The 10,090-nt window shown below is 39.0% G+C and overlaps 1 protein-coding gene across 15 annotated transcripts in view; it reads left to right on the plus strand.

Annotated features, from left to right (window-relative positions):
- Positions 1-388: 388 nt before the first annotated feature.
- The window catches only part of tcf7 (transcription factor 7), a 55,276-nt gene continuing 45,574 nt past the window's right edge, over positions 389-10,090 (plus strand). For 3 of the 15 annotated variants that reach the window (XM_025065940.1, XM_025065932.1, XM_025065934.1), the window contains exons 1-3: positions 915-1,097; positions 2,351-2,420; positions 4,106-4,212. In XM_025065940.1, coding sequence (XP_024921708.1) covers positions 915-1,097; positions 2,351-2,420; positions 4,106-4,212 — 360 coding nt within the window. Of the gene's footprint in view, positions 1,098-2,350; positions 2,421-3,679; positions 3,968-4,105; positions 4,213-10,090 lie in introns of those variants that run through there. The other 12 variants (XM_025065933.1, XM_025065935.1, XM_025065931.1 and 9 more) reach the window with 11 other exon arrangements.

Genomic DNA, 10,090 nt, shown 5'->3' on the forward strand with positions numbered 1-10,090 from the left:
GTTTATCAGATAATAATTTAAGGTAAGAAATTTGTGACACGTCAGTCTTATCTGAAAGATTAGATTAGATTAAACTTTATTGATCCCATACTCTGGAAAGTTGCTGCAAAAGGTAAAGCACAGATAGAACAGATTGTATAATTACAAAAGAGAAAACAAACTATTTTTTAATTTAAAAAAAGTGTTAATAATTATTAAAATATTGAAACATTTGAGGCTAAATTCCGTGTATAAACAAGAAAAGGAGTTTGTTAAAACTGCATTTGCCAAATAAAACACAAGTTGCCTGAGTTTTAGCCCATTAGGCTAATACTCGGCTACGTCATTTTTAACCAAAACGTTTAACTAAAACATTTTGAGAAAATTACATTAATACAAGGTTAAGCCAAAAAAAGTGCAAAACTGCCTTTTCAGAGCGTTTGTTTATTTTAAGCTTAGTACTGAGCGGCTCCTGCAGCCCGTGGACCGTGGCTGGTGCGAACACGCCCCTGTAAAGTCATGAATAATGGCCTGTTGAGCTCGAGCTGGGCTCGGGGAGGTGATGTCTCTTTAAGAAGCAGGGCTCTCAGCCTCAGCAGAAACAATCGTACAACCCCCCAACAAGTCATCGCAGCTGTCAATCATCCGGTCGGCGCCTTTTGATGTCGGGACTCCTCGCCATGTCTTTGGTCTGAAATGAGCTGTTTGCTGTAGCGGAGAAACATTAGTGCTCTCTCTGTCCGCCTCACGCTGCTCAACTTTTCCTCTGTTACTGCATGTGGAGAGGAGCTTTCTACCGTCACGCTGAGGACTTTTAACTCACAAAGTCCCATTACTTTTCTCCCTTTTATTTATTTATTCTTTTTTTTTCTTTTGGGAGTTGTCGTTATTTTTTTTAAGTGTGAAACATCGTCCGGGCAGGGGGAACAGTCGACATGCCTCAGCTGAGCAGCGGCGGCGGGGACGACCTGGGAGCCAATGATGAGATGATAGCGTTTAAAGACGAAGGGGAACAGGAGGAGAAAATCCAAGAAAACGCATTTACAGAGAGAGACCTGGCAGACCTGAAGTCTTCCCTGGTCAACGAGTCGGAAATAAATCAGAGTCCGAGCGCAGCGGTAGGTGCCACGGAGAAACGGAGTGCGTGTGTATGTGTGAGTGAGTGAGTCAGTGGAAGAGTCTGTGAGTAGATGCACGGAGAGTCTGAGTGAATAGGTACTGAGTGTTTGTCTGTGTGTGTGTGTGAGTGTGTATGGATACACGCAGGGGCTGTGTGATGATAAGTGTGTGTAGACGCAGGACGTGTGAGTGACTCAACAATCTGTGATTGAATATACAGTGTGATGTACAGTGTGAGAGAGAGAGAGTGGACGTGAAGTTGACAACAGTGTGTGTGTGTGTCGGGTGACAGTGTGGGTGAATGGACAATAGTTTTTAAGTGGACATACACTGTTTGTGTGGAAGTGTGTTTTAGTAGTAGTGGACAAATAGTAACATTTGTGTGTGTGTGTGTGAGTATGTGAGTGAGATTGTATACTAGTGAGCTGGCAACACAGTGTGTGTGTGTGAGTGGATGAACAGCATGCTTCAGTTAGCTTGCAGTTTGTTAGTAGATATATAATGTGTTTGAATGGGGGAAAAAACATCATTGTGAGTGGAAATACACTGTGTCCCCCAGGAATATATGGAGTGTTGGTGGATATATAACCTGCTTGTGTGGACATACAGTGAGTGTGAGGCAATATATATTGTGTGTTTTTATTGCCAAAGTAAAGTGTGCTTCATTGGACGTACAGCGTGTGTGAGTGGTATTAAAGTGTGTTCCAGCAATCACACACCGTATATAAGACAGGGCATTGAAGTGTGTGTGAGTGCACCAAGTGTGTTCAAGTGAGCGGTCGTGTAGTGTCTGTGAGTGGAGAGTAAGTAGAGGTCTCTTTGTTGGACACTTGAGTGTACTTTTATGGTGGCGTTGCAAGATGATACACAACGTGTAACTGCGGGTGCGTGGTGTGTGTGTGTAAGTAGATATACACTGTGTGAGTAGATTTACAAAAAGTGTGATGTTCGTAGATGCGCCGTGTGTAAGTTAATGTCCACTGTGTGTATGTGAGATAAATAGAGTTGACTTACAAACAGACTGGCAGTGTAAAAGTTTATTTATGGGATCAAATATAATCATCAAATCACCATCAGGTTTCCAGTGGTCAAAGTTTTCTTTTGAACACCAGCACCTCTTTACCTCATGAATCCCTCTGACTTCCTACAGCACGTGTGGCCATTTATCTTCAGGATACACTGACCTTTTTCCCCTGCAGTCTTTTTTTCTTTTTTGAGTAATCTGACCTCCTGTGTTTGTTCTACTTTCTAGGCGGTCAGACGAGGACAGCAGGGCGAGCAGAGGGGCTTTGCAGAGAAACAGCGGGAGCATATTGACGGAGGTAAGAGCCTATATATAAATAAAAAAAAACTCCACAGACTTTACTTTCAGAGTCCTTTTGTGGCCATCACTGTTTCAAATCATTTGCGTTATAACTAAACGGCATCGTGTCAACAACTCTTTCCTTCAACCTCTCAAATCTTCCACCTTCCTCTGTCTGCGTTTCGCATGAGCTCAGCTCCAGTCACATCCACGTACAAGTTTTATGGTTCCTACTGTGTAATTCAAGGTTCCCCAACTCCTAGAATAAATACCAGAACTCAGTTCTGGGGCTGTGAAAACTGTAAAAACATTGGGTTTTGTTCTTTCTTTTTCTTGGAAATGTCAAATCGTTTTATTACATATCACAAGAATATTTATATTCATTTAAGAAGAGGGTTACTTCCAAACATGAAGAAGACTTTGAGAAATTGCATGTTAAAAAAAACACAACATTTTGTCTGACATGTTTGGTGCTTGCCTTGTGCATTTTGTGCAATGATTTTGGTGAATGGATCTGAGCTGTCGCTACTCCACATGTCCCCGAGTCAGACACTGACACCAAGTTGATCCTGGAGTCTCCTCTGGTAGTTTGTCATTCTACATACAGAAGTTCATTAAAACATTTTGAAGAGTTTATCCAGAATGCTTTATAATGCTTCGTATAAAAAGAGAAAATATATTATTTATATTCAAAAACAAAACTGCTCTCCAGGTCTTAAACATCAAATACATATAGACACCCCTGCATGTATTTTTTTAATGTTTTTATAGTCAAACCCTGTTTTTTTTTTGTTTTTTTTACAGTACCAACATACCATAATTTCCCAAAAGTGTAGCAGGGTCCTTGATGGTGTGTTTTTTGTGTCAGGGTAGCCACCCAAAAAGAACAGTAATTTCACTTTCCCTCCCTTTGGCAAATGTATACATGTCAGTTTTAATTAAAGGCATCAGTGTAGGATGTAGTCAGTCGATGGAAATCACTTCAGTGTTTTCTGAAATGAAAATGCTCTCACAGCGTGTTGCCTTAAGTATAGTCTTTATCAAAAGTGGAGTTGTGGTTATAAATGTGTCTATCTGGGGGGTCTCAAAGAAACACATATACGGTCAAGGGGGAAAACAAATGACCCCCCTGAATGAGTCCTGATTACAAGATTGCAGGGTTTTTTTTTTTAGTTTTTTTTTTTTCATATTTGACCCGTCTTTAAGTTAAGCCTATCTGTCTGTGTGTGTTTGTGTGTGTGTGTGTTTCAGGTATTGCCTTTTTTAGGTTCCACCCATATGGTAGCAGTGGGCCCACAGAGAGGCCCCTGATGCTTAATGTGGGTGGTGGTGGTGGGAGATAAATTAACACATAGGCTACATGAGTTGACGCCTCTCAGACTAGATGAAGGTTGTCACACTTTTGTCTCTGTCATTGTCTTCTGGGCTCATACGAGGAAATAGCATGTAGTAACAAGAACACTTGTAAATCGGTGACCCTCTTTGTATGCATATAGCAGTTTGGATGTCAGACTTTTTGTTTAGCGTAGCAGCACAGGGCCAGAACCTTCTGAACACATTCAGGAAGTAAGTAGCATTGTAAATTGATTGTGCTTTAAATGTTTGGTGCTATTTTATCAGTTTAAAATGACACAACATTGTTAGTCGCCACTGACTGATTTTTTTTTTCTTTTTAACTTAAATTTAATTTTTGTCTGACAACAGTGTCGAAGCAGCAAGATGGAGGCATGTATAAGACGCCAGCTTACCCCGGATACCCCTTCCTGATGCTGCCTGACCCCTACCTCCCCAACAGCTCGGTTTCTCCATCCGTAAGTTATCTTCTTTCCTCGTACATCAGTGCGTCATCCTCTATTTAGGTTTTGTGCTTTTTAATTTGTGTGTGCAAAAACCTTTTTTTGTGTGTGTGTGTGTGTGTTGCTTTTAAGTGCAGGGCAACTCTGTGCCATTTAATCACAGCTCTTTGGTTTCATGTCAAAACAGTGAACATGTTGTGTCTGTTTTGTGCGCCAAGGCAGGGGTCATGTTTTTATTTGATGAATGTTTTTAAAAAAATATTTAGTGTTGCTGTTGACGCTGTCCAAGTTCTTTTGTTTTCAACTGCTGTTGAGGAAATACATGTTATAAAGGGGATGTGAACGCGGTGTTGCTGTTTTCTCCTCATCCTTACCATATCCACCCAGAACTCTTCATATTAGTTATAACCAAATTACCGTTCTTATTCTTCACACCTGCCATTCCTTATTAAAGAACACTTGCTAAAAATGCAATAGAAATAAAATTTGTAATTTTAGTGAAGCACATCTACCTGTGTTTATCCAGCAAAAGGACAGAGAAGGGATTATTATTTAAACACAAACTAAAAAGTTAATACATACAACACACACCAAAAAAAGACAGGACAACTTCCTTTTCTCTACTATCTACACACTTCTATTCTCTACTCCAGTTACAAAAGCCACACTATTTTTCATTTTTTAAAAAGTGCATTTCTAAGCATATTACTCTCCCCGTCAGTTTGACTGAGGATACGTTCGATTACAAAGACTTGTACAAGTGGACAAGAATACTTCCTTATGCATGCTTGAACTGCGATACACTGTGCATCCGGCATACAAGACAAACGTGGCGAGCAAGTGTGGTGATGTCTGTCGCTCATCAGTTCTCTCCTCTCCCTTTTCCTCTCCTCTCCTCTCCCCTCCGCTACTCTACTCCCCTCTTCTCTTTTCTTCTGTCTTCTTCTTCTACTTCTTCTGCACTACCAAAGTGCCAACTCTAGAACCTCTTACAGATGCTGTTTGTTGACAGAGAGAGAGAGAGAGAGAGAGAGAGAGAGAGAAGTAAGGGGGGGGGGTAAAAAGATAAAGAGCACTTTCTTTCTCTGTGTGTCTTGGAGACTCCACACAATGCTCACTTGTTGCTGCTTCCCTTATAATTAGCCCGCTGGTTGTGAGGCGGTAGAGACACATCAGGTCCCGTCTACCTGCCACTTGAAAGGAACCGAGTAGTGATTTAAGGGTTTTGAGGCAGATGCAACGGGAAAGAACGGTTCGGAAAGACACGCATAAAAAAGTAGTTGTTTGGTGTTTTCCTCAAGGTTTGGTGTTGACATGGAGCGGGAAGACATGTTTCATCTGTCTGTCTGTCTGCCTGTGTGTGTCCATGTCTTAATGCTGTTTTGCTAATATTTGGATCATTCTCATGGTGAACAAGAACAAGTTCAAAATGACATATTTTTAGAGAGATCATTGTGATGTGAAAATTAGAAACCAATGACTCCCCCTAAAGTCAAAAGTTTTTCTTTTTCTATTCAGAATCCTGACATTCTCAAGAAAGTATTCTAAAATACTGATAATAAACTTTAGTTTTAGATTTAGTTTTAAGTTATATGATCAGCCAGATATAATGTTTCAAAGAATTTAATTGCAGTGCTTAAAAAAAATGATGAATCTTTTGAATTTTTTGGATCTTTGTTACGTTTTAAATTTTTTTTCCTGGACTTTATTAATAATTAATAATTAATGAATTAAATAATTAATTGAAGATTATTACTTTATATTAATGAATTAAATAATTAATTGAAGAGGTGAATATTAGGGCAGAATTTGAGAAAAAGCCCAAGTTTTTTTCTCCAGATACTTTCATTTCAATCCCTAAATTCTGACTATTTTCTCTGAATTTTCTATTCTTAAACTATGTTTAATGATATAACCGCACTGTAGGCTATCAGAATGGAAATAATTATGATAATTTCTTATCTCTGAAATGATTATAAAAATGGATTCTTGTGGGATCATTAAGATTTACAAATGAACTTCTTAACCCATCATAGTTGTTTTTTTTTAACTGTCACCCATCGATAATACTCATATTGCAGTACTTTTAGATAGATATCACTTTATTAATCCCTCACGAGTTAAGAGGCATTTTATCAGCACTCTCCTCATAGGGAATGGCCAAGTATTTAGGATATTTGTGGGACTGAAAGACAGGACTAAACTTTTATCACACATCGTTTCTGTGTGTATGTGTGTGTGGTGGATTGCATTAAGTAACTGTCATGGATCCAAAGTTTTGGCATGTAAAGTAAGAATGTCTCCATACTTACACTCTCGACATTGATTGGTTGAACAACGTGTCAGTGCCTTTGAATGTTGAAATCTAAAATCGTAGGTTTTATTTGATCAAAACGGTAAAAGAATCTCAGGTTCCTGTCCAAAAAAATTGAGAAGCACTTAGACGCGTGATATTCAGCAGCGTGCAGTTGTATTTATTGGCAGGGAGGCTGTGAAACTCCCTGTGATGTGGAAGCTGTGGTCACACCAAGACGTCAACAAGCTCTGAAGACGACACGCAGAACATTCAGAAACACCTCCTCCTCGCTCCCTGCTCCTGGACAATAACTGTACATGTGGGAACAGAGTATCATAATGGTTCTGATTTTGGCTAGGATTAAATCAAATTAGTCACCGGGGTTTTTTTTTTTTTTGGTTTTTTTAAATTGTATGCGGCTGCTTCATGATGTGTTGAGGGGAACTTCCTGGTCATTTTGCGTGTAAGACAAATGACAAATCATGTTGTCATTTGTTAAGTGATTGTCAGGAAGCAGCTGAGAGACATGTTTGGGGGACTGTTGGGGAAAAACATGACAGTGACACCTCCAAAAAACTCATCTACCTTTCTCTGTCTGAGTTGTCAACCTGCCCCTGGTGGCTAAAATATAACCTCTTCATAATAATATAAATCTTCTTTCTAGTTCTTCCGAGAAGAAACATTATTTACTCGGGTTTGTCCATTTATGTGCTGAATTCTACTGTAAAGTCTTCGCGCGTCAACATTGCCACCTCTCTTTGCATCTCTTTATAATCTGGCTGCAGTTGCTAACAGGCCACCCCCCCTCATCTCGTTTCCACCCCTTTGTATCTTTTGAATAATACCACCTCGATCCTCCAAGATCAAGGGAATGGCATGTGTGTGTGCGACTCTCTCGGATCTTGCCACTTCCTTGTTTCCCATTGTATTGTGGTGTTGACAGGGGGGCGTTTCAGCCAGCCCCTAGTCCCTGGGTAAACAATGGCAGCAACACAGGCTGAGGCCTCTCTAATCCCTCTTCATACGGACCCAGAGGTTGGGATGACGGCAGCCAGGGTCTCTCGGTGTCTGACTGGCTACGATAAGGACCCACACTCCTCAGATTTAAGAAAAGCAGCTTTCACTGCGAGGAAGCAATATCTGGACTCTGATTGAAAACTTGTTGTTTTGTGTAACATACATCAAGACAGGAAGTTAGCAGCCCTTTCTCTGTTGTTCAAATGGCAGAGAGCATTGAGCTCCCAGATAGCGAGCCTTGCACGGACAGAACCGCCAACGGTTTAACTTGCCTTTGTTGCCGTGTTTGTAAGTGCAAGATTATGCTTGTATAAGATTAGTGAGTGAAATGAGGCTAACGCCAGGCCAGCAAATCTCCATTATTACCGAGAGCCAAACATGTGAAAGGCCTCGTTCTTGCATCCCACTTACAACACATCCATTAATGATGTTATTCATGAGAGAATTTGGTTCTGACAGACTCTGAGCCTCGGGAAAAAAAATATGATAAAAACTTTTCTACGTCTGTAGCAATGTTTCTTGTTTATACTTGTTATTTCAACACTGCGGTGTATTTATTCACCAGAGAGCTACACGATACGCCACACTCTGAATTACTTCCAGTCTAAGACATTCTCATTCATTGCCTCATTAGATAATGGCAATCTCAGTTGCTCGAATATGAGTCAAACTGAAAAGCATCACACAAACAAAATCCAAATCAGAATTACCTGTTTATTTTAAATAAACATGCAATGAAGCACATTTCTGTTTCAGACCTGACAAGATAAATTATTTCTTTTCAGACTTGATATGATTAAACAAACACGTTGTTCACCCTTGGAAGTTGGGTTGTAGCTGTGCAGAACAAAAATAACAAAACATGAAACACATCTCTTTCTTAACATTTTTAAAAAAGCAGTTTATTAGGTACTGCGATAGTGGAAGATGACCTGGACAGAAACTGCGATAGTGGAAGATAGTGGAAGATGACCTGGACAGAAAGATTGCTGGCTTTTTGCGTTGATTTCTGGAAATTGAAATATGGGACTATAGTGACAGAGACCTTTAAATTTTAAATATTTGTTTTGCCTCTATATTTGTGGAATTGTAATGGACTGGAAACATAGTGAAGAACTGTGGATGAAGCTCTTATGTACAGATTTGTCACTAGCTTTTGTCCTCGATGAGTCAAAGTCAGATCGATGTTTGATGAAGAATAAATATAAGATAAATATAACAAGATTAATATAATAATTAGATTATGCACTTGATATTGAGAATCTAGTTATGGTTTAAAAATAAAGTATAAAATTAAAGCCTTAAGTGTTTCTTTAATCCTCTGTGGTTTTCAAGGAACTGTAGACGGGAGAAACGATTATCAAAAGGGAAAAATCCCTAATCCCTAACATGGCTTCAAGGTAGTAGTACGTGTAGTTACTTGTCCACTTTATTTTTTCTTTCCAGCTTGACAGAAGGATAAGATGGGGGGAGGTGGGAGATCATTACAAGACAGGTGTTGCCAAAGGAAGTGTAAGGTTTGTGGTTTTGGTACTACTAAGTTTTGGTTTCTCCTTGGTTGACTCGTATGGTCCTTGGCTGCAGCTGGTTAAATAAACTATGATGTTTTTTCTATTTATATATTTATTGAGTGATAGGAGAACCCATCAGTGGTCTTAGAGCAATGCAATATTATTTTTAGCCACGTCCTGAACGTGCCTAAAAGGCTGTTTTCATCAACCCTGTTTCTTCAGTGATGTTTAGCCAAATCAATATCATCCAGCTGAGACTCAATCTGCTGTAATCCCCCTCATAATGGATGCTACCACATGTGGAGCCGCTGCTTTTGTTGTTTTTCAGTAGGATGTTGGAGCCGTTAAAGGGAACGGTCCTGGTACTTCAGTGTTTGGCCTGTCAATGAGTCCTGCTAGTAAAAGTTTGTAGGTTAGTGGGACACAGGCAGGACATGTAAACACGACCTCTGTGTCACTGGTCAGTGTACACCACCGAATTAGTCCTTACAGACTGGACTTTGACGTTTGCAGAGGGCAAAGCTGTTGTTAAAAATGTTTCCAAAAATTTGTTTTGTCAAACATAGTTTGTTATGTGTTGGTTATTTTTCCTTACAGATGCTTTAAGATATTTATTTTTTATTTTTTCAGAATGGGGAAGAAAAAGTGACAGACCATAAGATAATTTAAATGACGTTTTGGATAACTTGATCTGTTAGCTTTCTGTTCCTCTGCAGTTCACAGCACATTTACATCACATTTTCAAACAAGGCGCAATTTTCATATTTCATATCTATAGTATTTATACCATATACCATGCATTTAAAAAAATATTGTAAACAGTTTTGTCATTTATTTTTTATTAATAATTTATTCTTTAATATTTATATAAAAAAAACTTTACATATTTTCTAACTTTTGTCTTATGTTTTGTTTCCATGAGAAAGTTTAGAAGTTTTGCAAATAATTGACTTCCCCCTTTTTCGAGACGAAGTCAATAACATTTAAAACCCACACATACACTCTAGAGAAATACCTCATCATCAAGGGGATAAAATAACCTTTTTATATCTCTATATATTTATATCTA

Source organism: Cynoglossus semilaevis, chromosome 19 (genome assembly GCF_000523025.1).
Source record: "Cynoglossus semilaevis isolate Cse_v1.0 chromosome 19, Cse_v1.0, whole genome shotgun sequence".
NCBI classification, from domain to species: domain Eukaryota; kingdom Metazoa; phylum Chordata; class Actinopteri; order Pleuronectiformes; family Cynoglossidae; genus Cynoglossus; species Cynoglossus semilaevis.